The sequence below is a fragment of the Danio rerio genome, chromosome 4, assembly GCF_049306965.1.
Source record: "Danio rerio strain Tuebingen ecotype United States chromosome 4, GRCz12tu, whole genome shotgun sequence".
NCBI lineage: Eukaryota > Metazoa > Chordata > Actinopteri > Cypriniformes > Danionidae > Danio > Danio rerio.
Window position 1 is genome coordinate 19,345,349 of NC_133179.1, and position 26,526 is coordinate 19,371,874.

At 32.7% G+C, this 26,526-nt stretch overlaps 2 protein-coding genes across 4 annotated transcripts in view; both read right to left on the reverse strand.

Annotated features, from left to right (window-relative positions):
- The window catches only part of atxn10 (ataxin 10), a 39,015-nt gene extending 33,062 nt beyond the window's left edge, over window positions 1–5,953 (reverse strand). Inside the window, exon 1 of the mRNA XM_073945375.1 lies at window positions 5,927–5,953. The gene's annotated coding sequence lies outside the window, so the exon portion shown is untranslated. The remainder of the gene's footprint in view (window positions 1–5,926) is intronic.
- The window catches only part of def6c (DEF6 guanine nucleotide exchange factor c), a 37,245-nt gene continuing 14,018 nt past the window's right edge, over window positions 3,300–26,526 (reverse strand). For 2 of the 3 annotated variants that reach the window (XM_073947141.1, XM_009300326.5), the window contains exons 6-17: window positions 19,682–19,822; window positions 17,414–17,596; window positions 15,169–15,396; window positions 14,800–14,946; window positions 14,601–14,709; window positions 13,412–13,629; window positions 11,924–12,031; window positions 8,279–8,445; window positions 8,008–8,176; window positions 6,373–6,456; window positions 6,199–6,286; window positions 3,300–6,062 (exon numbers count right to left, since the gene is read on the reverse strand). In XM_073947141.1, coding sequence (XP_073803242.1) covers window positions 5,938–6,062; window positions 6,199–6,286; window positions 6,373–6,456; window positions 8,008–8,176; window positions 8,279–8,445; window positions 11,924–12,031; window positions 13,412–13,629; window positions 14,601–14,709; window positions 14,800–14,946; window positions 15,169–15,396; window positions 17,414–17,596; window positions 19,682–19,714 — 1,659 coding nt within the window. In that variant the 5' untranslated portion in view covers window positions 19,715–19,822 and the 3' untranslated portion in view covers window positions 3,300–5,937. Of the gene's footprint in view, window positions 6,063–6,198; window positions 6,287–6,372; window positions 6,457–8,007; window positions 8,177–8,278; window positions 8,446–11,923; window positions 12,032–13,411; window positions 13,630–14,600; window positions 14,710–14,799; window positions 14,947–15,168; window positions 15,397–17,413; window positions 17,597–19,681; window positions 19,823–22,279; window positions 22,431–26,526 lie in introns of those variants that run through there. The other variant, XM_687050.7, reaches the window with a different exon arrangement.

The window sequence follows — 26,526 nt, forward strand, 5'->3', positions numbered from 1 at the left end:
AGCAGATAAATACGTGCTAAATCAATGATCACTTTGCACGGCAGCTAAACGCTTGCAGAAATATTGTAGAAGTAGTCATGTGTGCTGCTTTAATATGGTTCCCATAAAACACTTCCTCATGGGAAGCAGCTGGGTGAAGTGAAGTATTGCTTTCACAATGACAGACTTGCAGGAGATGCATTATAATATCACTTGCTATGGTCTCGATTTTTACAATAGTACCAATATTTCAAGTGATAGGTAGGAAATGTTATCCACATTATTGTCACTGCACATTAGGCAAGCACAGCTCTGTGAAACTTTAACCAAAATTACTCAATGAACCTCAAGAGGACTTGATTTAAAATGTTTTTGTTGTTGTTGTTGCTTCCATTTTTACAAATAGTTTATTATCTCTACTTGCCTAAAATAGAAAGGCAAGAAAGATGCTAATGTTTGAATGACTGTAGAAACACTTGTGATTCTTTGTGATTACTAAATGTATCAAAACAGCCAGTATCACTAAAAATTATAATATTTTATTATTTTATATTATATTATTTTATATTATAATATATTATATTTTATATTATAATATATTATAATATTCTATATGTATTATAATATATTACATTATTATTGTATTATAACATATTATATTATATTATATTATATTATATTATATTAGATTAGATTAGATTATATTAGATCAGAAAAATATTTGTGTTGTTGTTTTGATGGCCAAGGCATCAATATGTGGATGTCTAATGGACATCAAGGTTTGCATTTATTACAAGCTTTTTGATGTCGTGCATGATGTCAATTTGATGTTGTTTAAACGCCTAAAAAACACACGTCAAAAGTACAAATTAATTTTGATTTATTGTCAACTGTCTACCTTCATGTCAAAATGAAGGTTGTCAAATTGACATCAAACATTGATGCATTGTCGAGACCAATGTAAGTCATTAATTTGATGTCATTTTGACGTGAAAGTATACTGTAAAAAAAAACAAAAAAACTTGCAAGTACATTGAACTTATTTTAAGTTAATCAGACTTAAAACAGCTTGTGTAACTTATAAAATTAAGTTAGAACATGATTAACTTAGTTTAATAAGTTACAATGAATTAAAAACACATGCTGTCATGACTAATTGTATATATATACCTTTTAACAGTCTAGTCAACTGACATCAAATCGATTTACATGGATGTAGAAATACAAAATCCAGTGTAAATTTGTCAATTCTAATTGGGGCTTTTTAGATGAATGAACATATATTATACTAGAAAACTTTTTTGTGTTGTTATTTTGATGGTCAAAAAGTTGACAACACTTACAAAACACACGTCAAAAATGCAAATTAATTTTGATTTAAAGTCAATCGTCTACCTTCATGTCAAAATCCGAAAATCCAAAATCCTGTTTTGTTCCATGGTCAAAAAGGTAATTAATCGAAATCGAATCGCAATTTGAAATGAGCAAATCGCAAGAGGCTGTGATATAGAATATATATGTATTATTTACAGCTGTCTGTGTGTGATAGGCTTACTAGCCAATTAAGCGAGCATACTTTCATTCTGTGCAATAAGAACTGTTCAATCTACCTCTTATCAGCCATGGTAGTTTGCTGAGTGTTCTGTATTTTTAGAATATATTTTTTTTGTTTGTATAATAAGCCACGTTACCTTCCTAATTTGGTTGAATTGTTTACAGAAAGGAAAGGTCATTTTAGGTGTGCTGATTGTTTGCTCTAGAGAAAAATTTGTTTAATTTCCGAATAATTTACAACCAATCTGAATAAATGTTAATAGAGGTTAACTATCAGTTTTTTTTATTAACGAACACACTTTAGCAGTAAGAAGCAACGATACAGATTATTAAGCTGAAGCTTGACTACAAAATGAAATTGTAGATTAAATCGAAAACACAATATCTGTCAAAACAATTGCAATTAGACATGTTCCCCAAATCACACAGCCCTAGCATCAATGTGTTGATGTCAAATAGACGTCAAGGTTTTGACATCAAATCGATTTGCGTTTTTGAGAGTTTTTTTTAAAGTCATGCCAGATGTCAATTTGATATTGTTTTGCCCACTTTCTGTCTCGCCCAAAGCCTTTTGTTTTGTTTTGGTTTGATTTTTGAACCGACATCATTCAGCAAAGGGATATGGAACTGTAATGCGGTCAAGACCTGACTGGAACTACTTAACTGCGTTTACTTGAAAATAATTCCATTCCTTAGAATCTCCATTAGCCAATCAGAACCAAGTATTCAACAGCCCTGTACTACTATCAAGTGCTCAACAGCATACATCAGATACATCCGACTAACAAAGATATGACGTTTTATCTCTCCTGATCTCTGGACCTGACAGTTCCTCTCATCACAGCCTCAAATCTCTAGACCCACAGGTAGAAACCCTCCAAACCATAAGGGGAAAAGATCTGTATCTGGAAAAATCACGGCCACAAGCTTTTCTTCATAAATATCATTTACAGTCAGCCTGTTGATGACCACCCAAAACCAACAGAGAGAACCATTATTCATTCTCAACAGAAGCCTCAAAGCCACAAACTCAACTGTGCTTTCTTGCTGGCCTCTGGATCTATATATAGATTGCGCAATTCCTTTTCGCTTTTCAGCACAAAGCGGCTGCGTCCTAATTGTTTAGACTTGGTTAGTCCAAGTTTAAAAACACGATTTGCAGTATTAAAAGCATGCTGACTGGATTCTTAGATTTACTTGACAAGTACTGCCTCTAATCTAAAGGACAGTGGGTAGAAGGAAGTGATGAAAAAAGTAGATATATGTGCGGTTATTGGTCTCCTTTACTGTAGACCATATCAAGATCTCCCTCTACTGACCAAACAACGAAATACAAATCAAACAGGACAAAACCAGCATGCCTATAATTAATCATAATAAGTTAGTATCATGTATTTTCACCATATTTCTGTTTCACCCCATCTCGTTTTAAAAATGAATGCCCAAAGGGTTCATTTGTTCCCTCTACAACTATCAAATATATGACTGAACCAAGATTATATCATTAATATTAGGATTTAATAAAAAAATAATAATAACTGTTATAATATATAATAATAACAACAAAATAATGATTGTTAAGCAAACAAGAACATATTTTTTTTTAGATTAAAGGTTTCTTATTATTCTAGTTCTATAGAAATGCATGACAGTTTTAGCTTAATTTTAGATCTTTTGGTTTGTTTATTTATTTATAGAATGTGGTTTCAGTCCACAATCACAACCTTAAACCAATGTGCTAAAAAGGACAAATAAAGATGACTCCATTTAGACATTTTTCAAATTACATCAAGTTGTAAATCCATTTATTGAGCAGAAATTTAAAAGAAATCACTATTAGTGATTATAAAAAATAATCCCAAACAATTTTTAAACTTCTAAAAATGCAATATTAATATATTAACATCAATTTAATAACCACTCCTAGTTTCTCTAAATACATACGTTTGCAAACAAGCAGCAGAGGTTTGACATTACAGCAGAAGAATTTGAAATATTTTTGCTTTTGTGAGCCTGTATTATGATTATTATGATGATTATTAATATATTTTCTTTGTCAACGAACTCTACATTCATATAGACCATTTTGAGGGATGTAAACAAAAACAATGGTCCCCAACAGATTTCCTGTTTTACATTTTTCATTTCTATAGCTTCCGAGAATCCAAAAAGAGCCACATATTAATAAATAATGGTATGATAGCTGTTTTAACATTAAGTTATGATCGAATTGCCTCTTGGTACAGTTATAACAAGCAAGACATGTTCAAGGGAAAATGACATGACCACATTGAAATGCTCTATAATGCAACTGCACTATACATTTTGTACATATTACCTATTAAGCTGATTCAAGTCTGATGCCTTTCCCAGAGATGGGTTGCGCTGCATAAAAACTTGCTGGATAAGTTGGCGGTTCATTCCGCTGTGGTGACCCTGAATTAATAAAGGGACTAAGCCGACAAGAAAATGAATGAATGAAAGTCTGATGCCACACGTCTGTTTCTGTGTACAAAGGCTCAACCGAATGCAAAAAGCAGACAACAAATAGTAACATTACTAATATACATTCACAGTGTGCTATAATATAATACCACTGAAAATCCTACAGTCAATGTTATATCCAAGTCTAATCTCATATGGTTAGACAGTGATTCCTCTTTTATAAATAGCGAAAAAATGGGAGTCTGGGATGGAGAAAATCAGGAGACTGTAGGTTTTCTAAAGGATTTGATTTATGATGAACATAAGAGTCGTAAACAGCTATCAAGATTTCTCAATTCATATGAGTAGCGGCTTGGACCCATAAATAGTATCCCATAAATCACAACTTACAATCTGTTAAAAGTCAATCCTGAGAATATTTCCTTAACACATTATAAATGTTTGAAATATAAAAAAAATAAATTAAAAAAAGCTAACATCTTTTTACCATTGCTAGTTGGTTAGTTCATGGTTAAATCACAGCCCCTTTCCCATAACAGAGCTCAATAGCTGCAGGGAGGATCAATTCTGATTTTTCAAATATTTCACATTTGATAGAGATGGCAGCATATCTGCGAGTGAGCATGGTTTCAATGCTACAAGAGAACATGCCCTTAGCATTTGATTACTTCTTTATTTTAAGATTTTAATATCCAATATTATTAACTTAGCAGCTTTTTAATCATTCAAATTTGGCTGGGTGGTTAATGAAACATTTTTCTGTGGTGTTAAAACGCAGAACCCATTGAGGTCATGTCCAAGGTAAGCATGGGACGATAACCGGTTTACCCTGGTTTGGAAGATTTAAGGTACTAAAACCACAAACATTTCTGTTGTAACATTCCTAAGGTATATGGAAAGGGTTTTTCATGTATTGTAAAAAAAAAATGGGGTTTTTAAAACTAATAAAGACAGCATGAGCATCCATGATTTATTTTAAATATTAAGTCTGACATGTGTACTGTTCAAAAATATCATAAATGCTTCCTAAAATGAAATATATTGTGTTCAAAATGGGGAAATAGTTGTTGTTTTTTACAGAGACTTTTAAAAATAACTTATTTTAGAGCAGTAATAACAATACTGTGATGTCATGATGTTTTTATCTAAGGTTATCATACCATCAGAAACCTATACTGGCCCATGCCTCCACGCGTACAGAGGCATTATTGTAAACTGCGTTTCCTATTTGTTTAAAGTCTCATCCACACATGCACTGTTAAAAAAATGCACCATAAACGCTCTAGAAAGCACTGTCATGAGCATGCCAAAGCAACAGTTGGTGATATTCTTGATTCTGAATGGCTGTCAACATGATACACTGAGGAAGAACATATCATCAGTACACCAAAAAGACTTTGCTGCTTATTCAAGCTACTTATTTAAAATGAGCTGAGTTTTTTTAGTAGTCAACTCAATTGTTTTATGTTCAATCCACTTAAATTTGTAAAAACGATCAAGTTAACTGATATAACGTAATGATATAAGTATTTGGTTAACATGAAGCAATTTGTGTGGAACCTATCATTTTTTACAGTATATACATGCTAACTTCCATAGCTATTAGCAGAAGTAATTTGGTTACGTCGGGCATCTCACAGATCAGCGTCTTGTAAACATCGGAGATTGATTGTAGCCCACAATCTGATGTCGCACATAGAAAAAGATGGCACGGACAAGCCACAAACCCCATTGTTTTTAGAAAATTTTCACCCTGACAAGAGTTTCCGCTAAGTTTTGGTATCAGTGATCCAATACTGCATGTGTGTGTGGACGAACAGCCAAACTGCATTAAATAAGCTGCTGTTTTAAAATCACGTTCATGTGGACAGAGCCTGACACTGCAGGCGAGCTCAAACGCACAGCACCAAACCTGATGTACAAACAATGCAACTCCATTATAACACACATTCGAGAAACCTATTCTTCCTGTTGTTGTGGTGGTGACGCGGTGCCCGTTTGAACCTTGCTTATGAACTCTGTGCTGGTGAGGGCATGGCCTTTTCTGGGACAACCGCTCTTTACCGGCAAATGCTCCGCTTTGTCTGAGGAAAACAGAATAATGGTTATAAAAGCTGTTTATGACCATGTAGATATGATGAAACAGAACATATCTTGTTTATTCCACTCTCACATGACGCATTGGATTTATAAAAAAGATATGATTGTATATTACTGTACCTCCTGGTGCGATAGGCTTCATCAGGCGGTTTAGCTGTATTTTCCAGTGTTTCATCATTTGAGTTGAAGACTGATTCTCCAATTCTCTCTATGGAGAAATAAGCAGAATATAGAGCGGGTTGGAGAAAGTAGCAGGGAATTTGCATACAAATAAACTATTTTGATTGTTTTTACCTCTGTGGTGTACTGGTGGCTCTCCTCTGGTTGCTGGACGTTTGGTGGTGTTGAAGCGAAAGTCGTTTCAGAAATAAGAGGCTCCTTTTACAATGAAAGGTGTTTGTTAATTAACTACTAAATGAGGTGTAAACATTGCAGGGAAACAATGCTGGTATTAAATTATAAAAGGAAGTTAGCTTTGGAACTCATTTGGTTCTGCACTGATGAATGACTGTGTGGACTTTTAAGTCATGTAGCAAATTTTTAAGAGGGCATTAATGTAAAGAAGTTTTAAAAATCCGGTAGTAATAAGAATAGATCATCTATTCGAAAGTGAGTATTCGGACAAAATTCTGTGTATACAAAGATTGTAGAGTGAGTGAGGATTTTGTTGCTATTTATTTATTTATTCATTTATTTGTATTTATTTTCTTTTTTCATTTATTTTATTTATTTATATTTATATTTATATATTTATATATAGATTTATTCATTTATTTATTTATTTAATCATTTATTGATGCATTTATTTATTTATTTTTATTTTACTTCCTTTATTCTTTATTCTATATAATAATTTATTTATTTATTTTCTTCTTTTATTTCTTTTTTTTTAAATACACACACACACACACACACACACACACACACACACACACACACACACACACATACATATTTAATTATTTATGTATTTATTTCCTTTTTTTACTTATCCCTTCATTTACTTGTTTTCTTTTATTTATTAATGTTCCTTTGTTTATATATATATATATATATATATATATATATATATATATATATATATATATATATATATATATATATATATATATATATATATATATATATATATATATAAAAAAAAWTATATATATATATATATATATATATATATATATATATATATATATATAATTTTTATTTATTTTTTTCCCCTTTTCCTTTATTTTAAAAGATTTCAATACATTTACTTATTTAACCATTCGTGCAAAACTAAAATTAAAACTTTATAGAGGTACATCAAAAAAATATTCTGTTTTTTTTTGTATAAAGACCCCATTTTTACACAAAAATAAATATTTTAAATGGGTCTAAAATATTAACTGGAAAACATTTAGTTTCCTTCATTTTCCAAAAACTCATTATTACGTTTTAGGTTTTTAATTGCTTAATTCTAAAACTTTATCTTTTTCTTAAAATTTTAGATAATATGTTGTTTTTAAACCTTTGTAATAATTATTTAGTTTCTTTAATATAACGTATTCTAACGTCTTTTTCATTCTAAACTGCACATGTTTTCTGTTGCTGATGATCTTAATAAACGAAGTGTCAATTCTTTTGTTTGAATTAAATATATATTTAAATGAATAATTTATAATCTATTTATTCATGTTTCTTTCAGCATATATGTTTAAAAGCACTGGTGTTAAACTGACAAGAGTATTTGGCTTATTTGATACCTATAGATACAGTAGGTGTATTGAAGCAGAACTGAAACTAAACTCTGCAGGGCTGCGGCCCTCGAGGAATTAAGTTTGACAGCCCTGGTTTAAAGGATTTACTTTTGTCCATACATCTACAGTATATAAAAACAAACAAAAAAGTGTATGTTGGGTTTTACAGTCTTCATTTCTTCACGCTGTCACTCACCACAGTGTTTTGTTGACTGCTCTCCTCTGCATGTTGACTGATGGGAGCTGCTTCAACTGAAGTATCATCATTTATCTGTGGCTCTACTTGCACCCTAACAGAAGCCGTTTGCATCTGCTGCTGAAGAAGGAGAAGATCTGCAAGTTTCTTCTGCTCCTCTGCAAGCTGCCTGCAGGTGGAAATCAAAGCCTATTTCACATCCTAGTTCAACAGCGCCCATGTGTGTTGGCGATGAAGAGAATAAAATGAGATGATATTAGCTTTGAGATACCTCTCCAGCTCCTGTCGGGCTCTGTCCTCTTCTAAGCGTGCGTGAATCTGGGTGTTGAGCGCCTCCTCCAGTTTAACCTGTGTGAGCTCCAATTCATTGATTCTCTTCTTGTGCTGCTGCACTTCCTTCTCCATCTCAGTCAACGTCATTGTCATCTTTTCATTAGCCTGCAGAACCGCAAAATAAATGACTATGCAGCTGAATAACTACTGTATACAGATGTACAATAGAAAAAAATGAACAATTTATCAGTTTCTTTGGATATATTAGGTGTGGATTTGCATAAAATGTAAGTGTTTATTTATTTCATAAACATGTGATAACATTTATTCCAAATTTAAAATAAAAATTTGCAATTTAGAGCTTTTTTCTGAAAATGGCAACTCTCAAAAAATCGAATAGCTGGATAGCAACTATAGAATTACAACAACAAATTCAAGTACTTAAGTATGATTCAAAAATACTCTAGTAAGAAAGTCTTGTTTTTTTGTTTTTTCGGCTAGAATAAAAGCCGAATTTAAATTTTTTAAACACCATTTTAGGGATAAATTTATTAGCCCCTTTAAGAACACACTATCGTTATACAATAACTTGCCTAATTACATTAACCTGCCTAGTTAACTTAATTAACCTAGTTAAGCCATTAAATGTCACTTTAAGCTGTATAGAAGTGTCATAAAAATATCTAGTAAAATATTATGTACTGCCATCATGACAAAGATAAAATAAATCAGTTATTAGAAATGAGTTATTAAAACTATTATGTTTAGAAATGTGTTGAAAAAATCTTCTCTCAGTTTAACAGAAATTGGGGGAAAATAAACAGGGGGGCTACTAATTCTGACCTCAACTATATATAGCACAGACAGGTTCAAAGCTTTTGAATGCTTTACTTCAGTTATTCTTTACAACTGCAGAATATTTGGGCCTTTTGTTCAGTACCTTAACATGACAACGAGAGATGGCAAAAACACTGCTGCTGCTTTGAATTAGACTGACTTCTATCCATCTATTGATCTATGTCCTATAAAATAAACAACCTAACCCTAAATGTAAAATACAGTAAAAACCCTCTAAATCTGTTGAAAGATACCGATCTGAAGGTGGTTTGGTTTGTAGCTGGACATTATTGGAGTTCACCTAATAATGTTAGCCTATTCAATCACAGAAAATGGGAAATGTCAATACTACTATAATTTCAATTCTGATATTTTAATAATACAAATCAAATAATTAAATTATAATGTATAAGGTAATTTAAAGCTATCTCGCGGCCCACCTGCAGGATCGCTGAGGCCCTCAAGTGGACTTCAATACATTACAAATATGCTCACTGAATACAAACCTTATAGATGCCTCAGATCTTTAGGATCAAATAAACAAAAATTTGCAAGAGTCAAGTCAAAGCACCAAGAGTCCAGTCAAAGCAGGTTGAATCCGCCTTCAGCAATTACACCCCCGCTGCTGGAATCAGCTTCCAGAAATGTTCAGATGTGCTCCAAAATCAGGTACACTCAAATTAAGACTTACACCACATCTGTTTAGCTGTGCTTTTACTGAATGAGCACTGTGCTACATCCAACAGATTGCACTATTATGTCTTTCTCTTCTTTTTCATTCTTTTAAAATCAGTTTTGACACATTTTAATCAGTGTTTATCTGTTTTTAATCACTTTTATTATATATTTTTCTGTAGTTATACTTGTCTCTTTTATTCCTGTTTATGTAAAGCACTTTGAATTAACATTGTGTATGTAATGTGCCACATAAATAAACTTGCCTTCCCCTGCCTTGCCTAAAATGCTCTATGTATTAGGACAGCATGATATTGAAAAAAAAATCAGACATTGCGATGTTTTGTTTTTCTGCTATATAAATTGTAATGTGACTTAAATCACTCAACTTGGTCAAAATTCAGGAACAGAAATTGAATCATCAGATGTAAAATAGCACTACACAGCATCTTCATTGTATAATTTTATAATTAAATAAAATATTTTTTTAAATCAACCGATACAATTCCTAGTGTCTGTGCTTTAAACTCTTTTGATATGCTCATACTGTACAGTCACATGCCTTAAAACATGTAAATTCTAAACATTTGCTCCATTTTGGTAGAAATCTCCAATGACTTTTGCCTCACTATGTTCTATACTGTGGCTTCTGGTAAAATATAATTCCAATTCAACATTGCAGATCTTTGCGATGTGAAAACAATGGTAATTTTGGAAAAACAATGGCTCTAAATTACATTTTTATCTTAAATTTGAAAGACCAGTCATGAGTATTTTAAAAATAATAATTTGAATTTGAAAAAAATAAATAAAAGTAAATTCAGAGTATATACAGGAATCACAGAGTGAAATTCAATACCTTTCCAAGACCTTTTTTTAAGACTCATACATTTTTTTACACACTTTCATACATTTTAAGACCTTATAACTACTTTATGTTTTAACTGGAAACACTTGCGAGGTTTTAACTTACAGTATATTTACTAAATATTTATGTAAGAAACGAATCAAAAATTAAACCATTATTCATATACTAATTACAAATCGATTAAATCTAGTTAATTGAGCAGGTTTCAGCAGCACCTTTACAACTGCAAAAATAATGGTGCAGTAAACAAAGCAGCATGATGTCAAATCTAGTAGGATTTCAATGATTTCATAATGATTTCTACACAGCATCTTAATATTCACAGATTTAATTCAGGCAAACTTTAGCATACAACCGTGCAATGCATAATCAAAAATAATATATATTATAATAAAGATAAATACCTTGTAAAATAGCATTTACGACTTTTTAGTACTTTTCAAGGGCCTTACATTTCTCTACATTGATTTATCAACTTTTTAAAATTGTAAATATGCAGAAACTGGGAAAACAAATCAGCATTGATGATAATTACAGGCCAATAATTACTACGAATGTATACAATCAAATTACATTTTTATTAGCTAATAAGGGCTAGTTACATGTTGTTAAGCAAAAGAGAGTAGAAAATGCATCACATTTGTGCTGTGTGTAAAGAAAAAGTATCTTATCTGGAATTACAAAGATGTCAAAATCAGATTTTGTAAGCTCTGTGAGTAGACTCATGATGTGATTATGACACTTAATCATTTTCAAAACACAGAAGAGACATTATTCTTAACATAATGTTCAGAATTTCATTAATGAGGTGAGAATTATTCATTTAAAATAAGATAAAAAAAAAAACTGAATCACAAAACTAACCCTCTCAGCAGATACAAGTCTGTATAAACAGTTATCAGGAAAAATGTATTATTAATATGCATCTCTAAAAAATAATAAGTTTTTCTTCATTTCCTTATTTTAGAATGATTTCTAACTGTTATGGGAAGTGAAATATGTTATTTATAGTATATTTTATAGTCAAATTTTTGAGGATATTATTTTTTACTGTGTGTTTAATCATATCAACGCCGATCCAAACTTTTGAACGTTAGTTAATAATGTACTAAAAGCTGACTTATACACATAATGAAACATCTGTGTGCAAAGTTCTTCAGTAAATGGATTTGTCATAATGCAAGGGTATAATTGTGTAATAATTCGTTTTAAGACACGTCAACATCTATTAATAAAACATGATGGTTAAAAAAAAGCTGTCACCTCTTTAGCTTCTTCAAGCTGCTTCTCCAGATCTCTCTGTATGGCCTGCTGTTTCTCATGCTCTTGCTTCTCTTCCTCTTTACACTTTGCCTCCACCTCCCTCTGTTTCTACAGGACAAACAAACGTACATAAATTTTAGAACTAAATCCTAACTTGTTTCTCAATGAATACCGCACAGTACCAAATACCATAAACATTTTAACAAGTAAATAAGTTTATCATACCTTATCATTGACTATCACTGGACAGTCATCTGACATTTTAATTGTGCAACTGTATTCCAGTTATCAACATTGTAATTTTGCATATAATTTAGTTTAAAATCTTTTTAATCCTGTGAATGTATAGTAGTTTAACTGAATATTGTTTATAAATCAGTGTTTTCTTGGTTCATGGAATTTTATGGTGCTAAAGTATATTGATGCAGTAGTTATGATGCATTTGAGACCTGAAGTTAACCACTTTTTAGCACAGACCTGAAAATAAAATTTACTGTAGTAAAGTTTGAACGCTTTAGAGTGCAGACTCTCTTTTTAAATACACTTTTTATTTGATGTAAAATATGTATTTCACAAAAACATGTTTTAAACTATGACTGTGAGAAAAAACTGAATAATGAGCCAAGAAAAATATATTGCTATTATTTTGTAATGTCACATCAAACGCATTGCATTGTGGGTTGTAACATTTGACCTTTTTAACTCAAAATTTCCCTATATAAAATGTCCCCCTAAGTATATTTAAAGGCACCCCTCCCCCTCTATAAACATTCATTTTAGTATTTCAGCTGCAATTATTATAAACCTTTTTATATCTTGACAACTTTTTTCTTCGAATTACACATAGCGATTACAAGGCATTTTGCAATAGTTTATACTGATTGGTCAACCATGACATTGCAAGATATGGTATTCTGAAATAACAACTGATTAATGTTTTGTCTAATTGCTTAGTTTTTTGGCAAGTGGCCTTGTAATAAGAGGTATAAAGTACATCCAGTCGATAATTCAGTCTTATACAATCAGCCTTTCAGACTTTATTCTGTGAGAACAAGCATCTTGATGTACATTATCCCTTACTTCAGTTTAAAAACAAAAAAAAAATCCATTCTTGCCATCATCCACTGCTAAGGACCCTTTACAGAAGATGTTATGACACGTGCAAAGGTCATCGGCATCTTAAATCTTTTAATATTTTGATTACAAAAGTATGAACATCTATATGTATTTATGTATGTATTATATCATCTTTGCATCAAATTACAAAAGACAAATAACACTTAATAACACTGAGGTGTTTGAAATGCAGCGTCTATGAGCATGACAGAAAATTTGTAATTTGAACAATGTTTTTCCTTTTTCTGGAAGTCTTGATAACACCATCGCTCAGTTTTTCCTTTATTATTTCAGCAAATAGGTTTGTAAAGTGTGTAGTATACACTGCCGTAATAGAGTAATATAACAGAATGACATTGTGAAAACTGGTACCTGAATAATGCTCTCTATGTGCTGCTCTAAGCTCTCTGTCTCCCCCTGCTGTTCTGGAGCAGAGTGTTGCGACGCCTCCACTGCACTGGACTCATTGTGAGTGCTCTGGTTGCTCTGGCTTCTCTGAAGGGTTTCTCTCTGCTTGCGTCTGCTCAGTTTCAGGTCCTGATGTAGAGAGCTCTTACCCTCAGCCCTTAACCTGAAAGCCATCTGAATAGCTACAGAATAAACAAATAAACATTACACCTGTGAAATTACATCGTATTAACAATAATATTCTTTAACTATTGCACAAAATGTAAAGATGAAAATGGAACTCTGTTTCACAGTTTGTGGGAATGTGAAGAGCTGCAGTTGTTTTGGAAGGAGGTGTAATTTAAAATTCAATGTAATAATGTTTTATTATCATTATTATTATTATTATTATTATTATTATTATTATATGTAGAAGGCACACACACATTGGTCAATTTAAATGTATTTTTCATAGTATTGTATTTTATTTTATAGTTTACTTTAAATGTAATTTCAGTTTCACAAATATAGGGGTGGGAAAGTACATTCTGAAATATCATATAAGTATAAAATAGTAAATAATTAAAGTATAAATATTAAAAATATTTAAAATCAATAAAAACAAATATGTATAGGATTATACATATTTAATACAAAATGTTCAGCCATGCAACAGGCTGATTTGGGTTTTAAATGCATTTCCAAAGCTATCACAGCATGACTGCATGACAATCTTATTTGCCAAATCTCAGGTTTAATAAAACGTATTATTAATAAAATTAATTATAACTAGTATGGCAAACTATGCTGTTTACATCAGCGATACAAATCATTACGTATTATCTTTGTATAAATATGTATCAATAAACCCCTAAAATTAAATGGACATTTCATCTAAAATGAAAAATTATGTCATCAATTTTCATCCTGCATTTGACTTGAGTTTCTTCCATCTGATTTACTACATTGTTTATATGAAATATGCAAAAATGTATGGACTAAGCAGCTATTGAGTTCTATAGTAAAAACTTTTTTTTTACTACTATGGATTTCAATGGCTGCTGGTTTCCATCATTCTTCAGATTATCTTTTTTTGTGTTCAACAGAAGAAAGAAATCCATAAAAGTTTAGAACCACTTGTAAGTAATGGGTAAGGATAAGTTAGGCTCCTCACCTTGCATCCAGTCTACTCTCTGCTTTAGGTTTGAAGCACTCATTTCATAGGTCCTCACTGAAGTTTTCACACAAAACAGGCATCTTCGGCCTTCTTTATCAGGAACACTCTGAAATTAATGTACAAAATAAGACGGTTATAAGACCTGATAAATTTAGGATACTGATTTTACAGTGGCAATTGCTTATACTTCTTCTACCTCCACTACACTGCTCTCCTCTAGCAGGATTTCTCCTTTCTTCTCTTTCTGGTCTTCGGCAACATAATATATGAGGCTGCCGGGCTTCAAAACAAACCACCGCTCCTGCCAGTTCCTGCGAACATGCCCCTTCTTTACCAGGTAACCCTGAAGCATAAAGCAATTACAGAATAAACAGGAACAGGCTAAAAGACTTGAAATAAAATCTCTGTGCTAATAACATGCCGTCAGTAACACAATGCAGGAAGTAAAGGAGCATGCTGCAATCAAAACAATGGTAGGTGTAACTGTAAGTGCGTACAAACAGATTGTGGTGCGACTTAACACTCATTGAATGCAAACATAGTGTGCTGTATGCAAACCAGTCACCTTTTTGATGATGCTGTGGTACATTTCCATGAAAACTTCGTCCACAGCGAGACTGAAGGCCTCTTTGCTCTCGACGTGCAAAAGCTGGCCTGCGCTCAAATGCTCCAAAAACTCCCACACTGACACGCCATCCTGAAGATCAACATTCTTTGACAAAAGTTCCTCCAGTAATGTGCTGTCCCACTCCAAGCTCATTGCACTGGAGATTTTCTTCAGCAGGTACTCCAACTAAATCATCAGAGGCAAAAGAGAGATTTGGACTGGCACATCAGCATCTGCTACACAGGCTACAGTTGAGCTGTTAGAGCAAGTACAATGGTAAGACATTTCATCTGAAATTTGTTTTAAATTTTTGGGATGACAATGAATGATACACAGAAGTGTTGATAAACTAAAACAATGCACAAATACATCCTTGGATCCGATTTGTCATGATGGAATAAATTTGAATAGCTTTTTGTTAGATGTATATTAGTTTAATTTAACCCTTGATCAACAGAAGGCATTGCTACTAAACTGCTGTGTTGTGGTCATTTGGGGGTCATGGACTATGGTGTACACTCACAAATTTTATTTATATGCCACATGATTGGATTGATAGATTCTCTGATCCATTTTAGCATCATGCAATCGTTTTTTGTAACATACATATAGGTTTGATTTTGTTATATCTTTTGACAAACTGTTGGGATGCTCTCAAATAATGTGGTGTGGTCAGTTTTGAGGTGAGTAATGCTCTAATAGGGTGAATAATGCTTTCAAATAATGTGGTGTGGTCAGTTTTGGGGTGAAAATAAACTTTGATCATTTGATGGCACTGCTACCAAACTGCTGTGTTGTGGTCATTTTGGGATCATGGACTATGGCACACACAAACACACTCTAATTTGGGATTTATTTGCCACATGATTGGACAGAGACATTCTCTAATCCAGAGGTTCTCAAAGTGGGGGTCGCGGGACAATGAAGGGGGGTCGCCTGGTGATTTTCAAAAATCAATTAATTTTTTATTAAACCTTAAGACTTACTGTATTTTATCAATAACCTACTGAAGAGAAAAGTTACTATAGTTACTATAAACTATATAGTTACTATAGTAGCTTATAGTTACTAGTTCTATTGGATTGCGACTTCTCGGGTAATTACATTATACTAAAGAAACAGCAATACTGTCAGATGCAGAAGATTTTGTAACACCAGGTTAAACTTTCTAGCCCATTTACAGCACTGACATACATAAAAAAAACAAAGAATAGACTTGGGTCTATTGGTGTGTTTGTGCGCTTCATTGCATACAAGGTTTCTGTATTTATAACCACCACCTCAGAGAATATTGGGGGTCACGAGTCACTGGCATTGTCCTTTTGGGGGTTGCGGGCTGAAAAGTTTGGGAACCCCTGCTCTACTCCACTTTGGCATTATGTATTATTTTTTGTAACTTTCATTTTAGTTTTTTTGTAGTTTTTATTTTATTTTAGTTTTATTTTGTTATATCAAATTGTTGGGATGTGGTGTGATCAGTTTGGGGTGAATATTACACAACTAAAAACAGATGACGATTTACTAAAGCCTTGCATAACAACAACCTCAAACTATTGAGACCAAAAGTGATATAAAACCAAAATATTTAAGGGTTTGCACAGAAAAAAATAGAGGGAAAATGATAATAGTAATAGTAATTTAATAATAAAAATCCACTTTAGCATCAATGCAAATAATAATTGTGGTGAATTATTGCGAAATATATCACCTGATATATTTATATGTGGAGTCAGGCTTGATTATATAAAGAAAAGAAAAACAAATGATTAAAACACACGAGAACACAGATGCACATGACAAAACCTGCAAGAAATGAAAAATTACAACATATCCTGAAATTTGGTCGATTGATAGAAATCTACATGTAACAAACGTTATCATCAGGAAACCACCTCATCTATACTAAGTTCTAATCCCCGGGTCACTTCCTTCCGTAAAACGGATGCATACGAACAAGTAACACTATACTATAGCAAGTCTACAGTGTTGCTTGACGTGTCAACTCGCAACATCATAAAAATGCAGACGCAAGAATAGAGAGTTTATTAGTGTGGACAAAGTCTAACCAGCAGCTCTAGCCTGTGCCTTTTTAATATATAAACACATTCAGTCTGACTGGTGGTACCTAAACTGTTTTGGTGAGCAGGTGATGTGCGTTTCATTTTAGCGATATGCTTTTTATCTCTCTCTATCTGTCACTCACCTCCGGTTGAATAATGACTAATGGGTAACGGTCTTCAGAGAGTAGGTTGAACAGGCAGAAGAGTTTAAAACAGTCTCTCTGTGAACACAGACCCTGCTGAACGCTAGGTTTGCAGTTCTTCTTTGAAGACATTGTCCAGCACAGCTCATCAAATATTTCCTTATTAAATGTCCCATCAATGACCTGTAAATAAACATACAGTACTATTAGCATCTGTTTGCCAGCAAACATTGCTCAGTGTTCAATTAAACTAAATAAGTGAGTTGAATTGTTCTGTTCTTAAAGGAGCAGGTTATCTTAGGGTGCTTTCACACCTACACTTTTGTTTCGGAACGTATCTCGTTTGCCCAGTTAGCGCGGTTCGTTTGGCATATGTGAACAGGGCAATCGCGCTCTGTTCCGCGCCAAAGTAATCGCTCCGAGATCGCTTGAATGAGGTGGTCTCGGCTCGATTGAAACGAACCCTGGAGCGGTTCAATTGCAGTGCGATCCGATACGAGCGCGGTTATATCACAGTGTTTTATGGATATGTAATAGGCTTACGGCTATATGAAGAGAGAATTATGATTATGGCGGGAAGTTTCGTGAGTCTCCGGATGCCCGCAGACGAGTGATGATCACCCGGTAATCTCGCGTCTCCCTCCCGGTCATCAAATAGGCATGGTCGCGCACCCCTCTCACCCCTCCCCACTGCGTCTCTCCTCAGACACGTCGCCCGCGCGCACCCTGTCAATCACCACCAAACCACCACCTCTCCTGACAGCTTAGCGGGACGCTGCAAAATAAACCCTGACACTCTGACTAATGTAAGGAGAGTTCACTCGCACGTGACTTGTTTTAGCTCTTTAGGTCCGATTAGAAACTTTGCAGTGTGAAAGTGAACCACTCCAAGAGCAAAGAGCAACAATGTAACAATTGTAATCTCTGTTTCGGAACAACTGAATCGATTCACAGGTGTGAAAGCACCCTAAATGTCTACTTTCCGTCATATTTCACAAAAACGCATATATTTGTTAAAAAAAGTTCAGAACAAGTCTTTTATGCATGAGTGCAAATGTGATTTAAAATTTGACTCATAATAAAGGTTATGCATGTTCAGTTTAATGAATCAAAATTCATTCTCAGATCTCAAGATTGACAATTTAGCACATGCTGCTTTAGCTTACACTGCTAAAACTGCACTGGACATTATCAAGCATTTATTTATATCGCAAAAAGTTTTGTTACTTTTGATATAAAACAAAGGTCTTTCAAACTCTGTCCATTTTGCCATAAAAATCAAACCAATAAATGCTGTTTTGATGCTCTTTGATATAGCGTGACAGATCATTATACGGGTACCTCAGTTCAAAAAGTAGAGGAGTGTGGCTTAACAAGATCCTACTTCTCTCTTTACTATTACTTATAGCACCAAATAAACATGAATGAGTATCTGCGGGCATGTGCAAGTAATAGGTACAAGCAATAGAGCTTCTTATATAGTTTATAGAAAGCAATAATTGTATTATCCTTTAGTTACATTAAATTATGATTCTAAAGTATTGGTTCAGAAAAATCAATGTTCTACTTATTTTTAAACCATTTTACAGTAAGCATATTGGATTGTAATTTAGCATTTATTACTGTGCATTTATTACACCTATTAATATTATTTTCTCAGTAATATGAAATGTAAATATTAAGAATATTCTGTACTTTAAATGAACTGTTTTGATGTATAAAAGCTTTAGTCCTCGTTTTCTGTAGTTGCGTGGAAAAGAGCAACTAAAACATAAGTCAAACTTGTGTATTTGTGTTACATGCCAGAAAGAAAGTCATACGGATTTGGTATAACGAGTAAAACCTAGTTAAAAACTAGTACACTTAATTGTTATGAATGTGCATTCGTAGCATACTTCAAATATAAAGATAACTGTACTAGCAGATAATACGTTAATGTAATAAAACATATTACTTAAATAACTTGTTAATGTTTTATATCAACCTTAAGCACATTTAAAGTACAAATTTTAAAGGTTTTATGTTAATTACAGGTTAAATCAGCTTTTAATTTGAATTAAAATGACGTATACTTTGATGTATAAATATACAATCACAAAAGATTCTAGTAATTTAATTGAGAGCCTAAAAAGTGTTCAGTTCATATCTAAGTATATTCTTTTTATGAAGTACATAGCATCAGTAATAAGTTCTAATAAGTATGCTATAAACATAATTCACAGTGGATAATCGCGATAAAATTTTGGTAAATGTGTAAAGTTAGCAGACCTTTGCCAAAATGTATTTGTTGAGGTAGGGCATGTAGCCATGGCTGGACACGGGCCCATTGTTATTGTCCTTAAAGTGCTCTTCTAACGCCACAGGATCATGAGGAATATTTAGCACTGTATAAAGATTGTGCGACAGGACCTAGAGAAGAAACACACACACAAACACGTAAATGTGATGTTTTCTATCATTGTAACCACAGTGCTAGATAAACAAAACCACAGACGAGTTGAGAGCGCAAGTGTAACTACAGCCTTGTGCCCCAAAAAATTATAGACACTTATGTTAATGTTGCATTGAGTTACAAAATATCAAACTGAATGACATTTACTTTACAGAAAGACACCATGTGCACACTTTTAAAAGCACAATATTTCAGATGCATGATTGAGGATGCAACAGTAAGTACAAAATTAAAGTTAAAATAAGAAAAATGTAACACTCACAAAAAAAGAATGCTTAAAAGCTCTATTCCATGTTCACTCAAATTGCATGGAAAAGAGCAACGAAAACATACAGTTAAGTCAGAATTATTAGCCCCCCTCAATTATTAGCGCCCCTGTTGATTTCCCCCCCCAATTTCTGTTAATTGGAGAGATGATTTTTTTTGTCCAACACATTTCTAAACATAATATTGTAGTAACAATACTATTGTACTAGATTTTTTTCAAGACCCTTCTATACAGCTTAAAGTGACATTTAAAGGCTTAACTTGGTTAATTAGGTTAACTATGTAGGTTAGGTTAATTAGGCATATTAGTGTATAATGATGGTTTGTTCTTTAGACCAGTGGTTCTCAAACTTTTTTTCCTCAAGTACCACCTCAGAAAAAAATTGTCTCTCCAAGTACCACCAAAATGAACAGTATTGAAATACAGTAGAGTTGCAGGCCCAGTAAAGCAGCTACAACTCTGCAAATTAAAAAACGTGGCAGATTACCTCAGAAATATATGCTACATGTCATATATGGCATATTATATACATCATTTTTGATACATTTTGAAATGTGTATAGCATGTACATTTCATTCCTCCGCGTACCACTAGTAGGAAGCCTGCGTACCACTAGTGGTACACGTACCACAGTTTGAGAACCACTGCTTTAGACTATCGAAAAAAATAGCTTAAAGGGGCTAATAATTCTGACCTTAAAATGGTTTCTAAAAATAAAAAACTGCTTTTATTCTAGCCGAGATAAAACAAATAAGACTTTCTCCAAAAGAAAAAAATATTGTCAGACATACTGTGAAAATATTCCAGCTTTTTAAACATCATTTGGGAAATATTTGAAAAAGAAAATACATTTCAAAGGGGGGCTAATAATTCTGTACAACTGTCCCTAAAACTTAAATCTACTAAAACTTTCTCCATTTGTGACTGTCTCCATTCATGGCAGAAAAACGTCATGTGGATATGAGCTGTGAAAAACAAGAGCTTAACGCACATTTTACTGCATAATGTAATTAAAAACTTAAGTGTAACAATACTTTGGTATATTCATGTAAACTATCAACTACCTTAAAAGAGTGCATGTTTGTTTTTTTAAATACTACACCTTTAACTGAAGCACTTTCTAAATTCTTTACTTTAAAATACATTAACTTATGCTATAACACTTAATTGTAATGTTCAATTGGTCAATGTGAAGTTACCTTCATGACTTCACAACAATACATCCATTTGAATGCTTTATAATATAATTTGAGTAGAAGTAAAAAAGTGAAGTTAGGTGTTTAAAAAAAGGTCTAACCTGTTATTCAAGAGTCAGCTGAGAGAACTGGGATTTAAAAGCCACTTTATTGGCATGATCATGAGTCAATCAGCACTAAAACTGACTATATAACGTGTGATAATAGTTTTACACACTGTAAAATATATTTGTAGACAATGTCAAAAATGCTTTCAGTGTAAGATTTAACATGCCTAGACTCATGTCTGTTTAGGTTGGGATTTCAGGCCGACCCAGGGACATGTTAAAACATGAGAAACACTGTCAACGTAGTCTGCATGTATCCTTTGGTATTTATTTTTAAGCTAATCGAGTAATGAATTGTGATAGCAATTCATTTATTTTTGAGCTAATCAAGTAATGAATTGTGAAACCAATGCCATCAGTAAAAACAAATGGCACAAAGCAATTAGCTTTGAGTTTATCTCAGACTATTTAGTGCATTAGGGTGTGTGTCTCTTTTATCAAGACTACTGTACGTAACCATATGTAGGAGTCAAAAACTGTACCCAAATCCTGAACTAAAAACATATAATAGGTTCATTGTAAACATAAACATATTATTTGTAATTTATTTCAAACAAATGGATATGTCCTCAGTTTGGGTTTGGGTCAGGTTTACAACTAGCTTAATATAAAAACAACAGAAAGCTATGGAATGTTCCCATTTTGATATCACGTTATGTCATGACTCCTTTGAACTGTTGTTCCTTTCTTTGCAATACTATCTCCTGACAGCAGAATGTAAAAGTAAACCGACACAAACATTGTAAACGTTATTACAATGTACACGCGAAATTAAATAAAACGCGGTTAAGGTAAACAACCCTCAATCCCACTGCAACACAAAGGTAAACAGGTAAGTCTGACCTTCAGTTGCGACTTGGAAACTTTTCCGCTCTGCTCCACATCTAGAGACGTGAACGCGTACCAGACAGACTTCAGCAACTCGCTTTTTAGATCCATAACGACAATAATGACACTTCATGCTCGCATTCTGAGACAGATACCGCTTCACATTGCGGAACTGAGACGCGGGCTGTGCTTTAAAAACTACGCGAGCTCCCTACCTAGACAACACTGTGTGACAACAAAGAACGCGCAACATCAACAAGTTTCAAGCGAAAGCGCAACCACTAGAAACTAGTCTCCTTATATTGTGAGACGCAACCTGGGTACCAAATTAAATGCACTAGCTGGGAGGGGACAGTAGCTGCTGGTGAACTTAAAACCTCATTCTAGACCGCGAGTAAGTTAATGTGGAAGAATAAATAATAACAGCGCCATTTAAAAAGCAAGCGCAACTATCAGCATATTATTAGGCCAGTGTAATAGTAGCTATAAGCGCTATACAGTAGAATCTGTTCAGATTTGAGATATGCACAAGATGAAACGCTATTACGAAAACAAATCTCTGGTAATTGTTTACTGTTGCTCGATCATAGCCTTCATAGGCTACTAAATAAGACGATAATTAATAATTGTTCAGTGTTCATTTCTACGTGTGATTATAAAATTGTGATTAAGTTGTAATATATATAAATAGCGTAATTAAAATATTGAATTTATTTAAACTGCTACTCTTTTTTTTCTAGCATCATAAAAGATGTCACTGTCGTGGTATAGTATGTAGCAAAAACTATATAAATATATATATATATATATATATATATATATATATATATATATATATATATATATATATGATAGTAATAATAATAATAAATTATATATATATATATATATATATATATATATATATATGTGTGTGTGTGTGTGTGTGTGTATATATATATATATATATATATATATATATATATATATATATATATATATATATATATATATATATATGTATGTGTGTGTGTGTGTGTATATATATATATATATATATATATATATATATATATATATATATATATGTATGTGTGTGTGTGTGTGTGTTTATGTATATATATATATATATATATATATATATATATATATATATATATATGTATGTGTGTGTGTGTGTGTGTATATATATATATATATATATATATATATATATATATGTGTGTGTGTGTGTGTGTGTGTGTGTGTGTGTGTGTGTGTATATATATATATATATATATATATATATATATATATATATATATATATAACAAATACCAATATAAAGGCCAGTGTTGGGGGAAAACACATTACAAGTAAAGCAAGTTACGTAATAATATTACTTTTCTAAGTAACGATCAAAGTAACGCATTACTTAAAAAATTACGTAATATTATTTGAGTTACTTAAAAAATGTAACTCAAGTTACTTCTTCGATTAATTAATTTGCTTTTAAAAAATAATTAGCTAAATTAAAATGAGTGTAATCACGTTGAATCACACTCAATGAAAGAATGAGCTGCCCATGGGAACAGACAAAAACCAAGATGGTAGAACCCTACTGTACATTTCTGTGATGGAAGTATTCTTATTTTGAACACATGGAAGAAAAGGGGATTATAGTCCCAATGAACGCTGATTTTAATGAACTAATAAGACAAAAATACAAAAGTAGCAAACAACATTGCTTTCATTAAACTTTGATTAATCTGTTTATACGACATATAGCATCAGAGATCAGGCCTCAGGCAGGTATGAAATAGTAACTCAAAAGTAATGTAACGCATTACTTTCCATAAAACTTTCATAAATACTTTTATTAAACACCTCACGGTCCTATGCCGATCCTTCCCCTCTCTTTGCTTCACATGCTTTCCTGTTAATACTCTATTCACCTTATTCTCCGCATATGAGTGTAAGAAACACAACTACTTACTTTTTTCGGGAGTAACTCAATTTTGTAGTGCATTACTTTTTAAAGTAACTTTCCCAACACTGACAAAGGCAATGTTAAATTTCTCTAGGTCAATCTAAATGCCTTACAATGTAATTGACACACTGATTGAGTGAATAATTCAACCAAACATTAATATGGTTTAACTAACTAAATAAATAACACTAACTAACTAACTAGAGGTGGTTCCTGTGGTAACCACAAACTCAATATAGTTTAACTATCTTAGTAAACCAATTTAAACCACTAGGAAAATCATGGTTACGTGGTAATCACTGGGATATATGCACACAGAGACTTTTAATCACAGCCAGCCAGCCCCAGAGCTTCCGGTTATTTGTCATCCATTACAAAATCGCTGTGTTTTAGACCTGATTTCTTTAAAAACAGCAAACTTCACTGCCCGGATGAGATACAATATAAAGTGGGTATCAGATCAAACAAGAAGCACTGCATTGAATTAGATTTTTTCCACACCATGTCTTTAAAATTTATTTTACCCCAGTATTTTCAATTAAGTTTCTGTGCTGGCCTGCTGCTAATGATGGTGCGTTTGTAATGGTCTGTTGTCTCTTTTTACGCATTAACAACCAAATGGGTGCTTAAATCTATTTAACTTATTGTATTTGAATGACATTACAACATCAACCCTGTAAAAGAAACTTCATAAAATTGAAAAGAGTCACATAAAGCTTTCACCGGAAGTTCATCATTGGCTGAAAAACACTAACTGTGAACATATAGCTCATTAGCCCAAAAAACATGGTGACTACACTTTTACAACAATAAAACCATGATCGATCTTTGTAAGCAAATGATCCCTTTGTGAGAAAAAATACTAGGTGTAATAATGCAAATAGTTCGCAGAAGGACTGCAAATTTGATTAAAATGTCCAAAATTCTGTAAAGTATTTTCAGTTGCATTCAACAGAATTAATAAAACGCATGCAAGTCTGGAACCCCACTGTAAAAAAAAATGCTGGCTTCCAAACAATTCCTTCATGTTGTCCCAACACAAATCGATTAAGTAAACTTAATTGTTTTAACAAATTTAAGTGGATTGAACATAAAACAGATAAGCAGCAAATATGATTTTTGAGTGCCCCTAAAAGTGAAAAAAAAAAAAGTAAAGTGAATTTTAGTTTCGGGCAGAAACTACCCTTTCTGTAACCTTATCCCTTCAGTGCATAGGAAGTGTCAGTGGGTTTAAATGAGGGTGAGAGCTCTGTGAGTGTAAAATAGTGAGCAGACATGCTTCTATCTCTGGTCAAAGTTCACTCATGCAGCTCAGGTGCAAGTGAAACAGTTAGCACTGCATGTTTGTTCAGCATTATTCTTTTGTTCAGCCTACTTTGAGCTGCCAAAACAAGGAGGTCTTGTACTCTTTACTCTAGAATATTAACTTAGTCATTGTATTTTTATCCATATTCAGACGTTGTTCATCGTTGATGACTCAGGTCTTACTAACATGAAAAAAAAAAACATTAAAAGCACCACTAGAGGGAATGTGTTGAAACATTCACGTCTAACTAAGCACTATCTTACAAATTAACTCTCACCTTCTGCCTTCATTTCAGTCTGTGATTTTAACCAGAATATGAGATAGAACTGGATACTGTAATTAACAAATGTAGCATGTGAAAGATATCTAAAAAAATATGTCTTTTTTACTCCCTTCAGGTCTCTATCATGTCAAATATGTTTAAGATTCATCTTGAAACTTCTTTGACTTACAAACATTATTTTAGATTTGCGTTATTATCAACATATCTGCAATGGATAATTTTAACTTTCAGATGAAGAGGGGGAGAACAAGCAAACACACACACACACACACACACAACTTTTCTAAATATTCTGAGTATTATATGATCAATTGTACAACTCTACCATCATGACAACGCGATGCAGTAAATGTTTAACAGAAGAATTAAAATAAGTGCTTTTATAAAAATATAATCCTCAGATTTCAGGCCCGAAAGGATATTTTTCTTCTCGCGTTGTGTGTAGATCACATATGCATGTCAGAAATGCTTCCAGTATACGAGGAAAACAACACTTTGTTATAAGAAATGAATGAAGAGATTCAATTCTCGTAATTTGTCTGCATGACAACTAAAATCTGTACCACAAAACCCAAAAATGCCTGTAAAAACAAATTAAACAAATGGAATAATACACTTTTTAACATAATATTTAACATTAAACATATAAAAAACATATAAAAGTATATTAAACATATTTAAGATTAAACATCTTAAGTTTAGTTTTTATAGTAATCATTTTATTT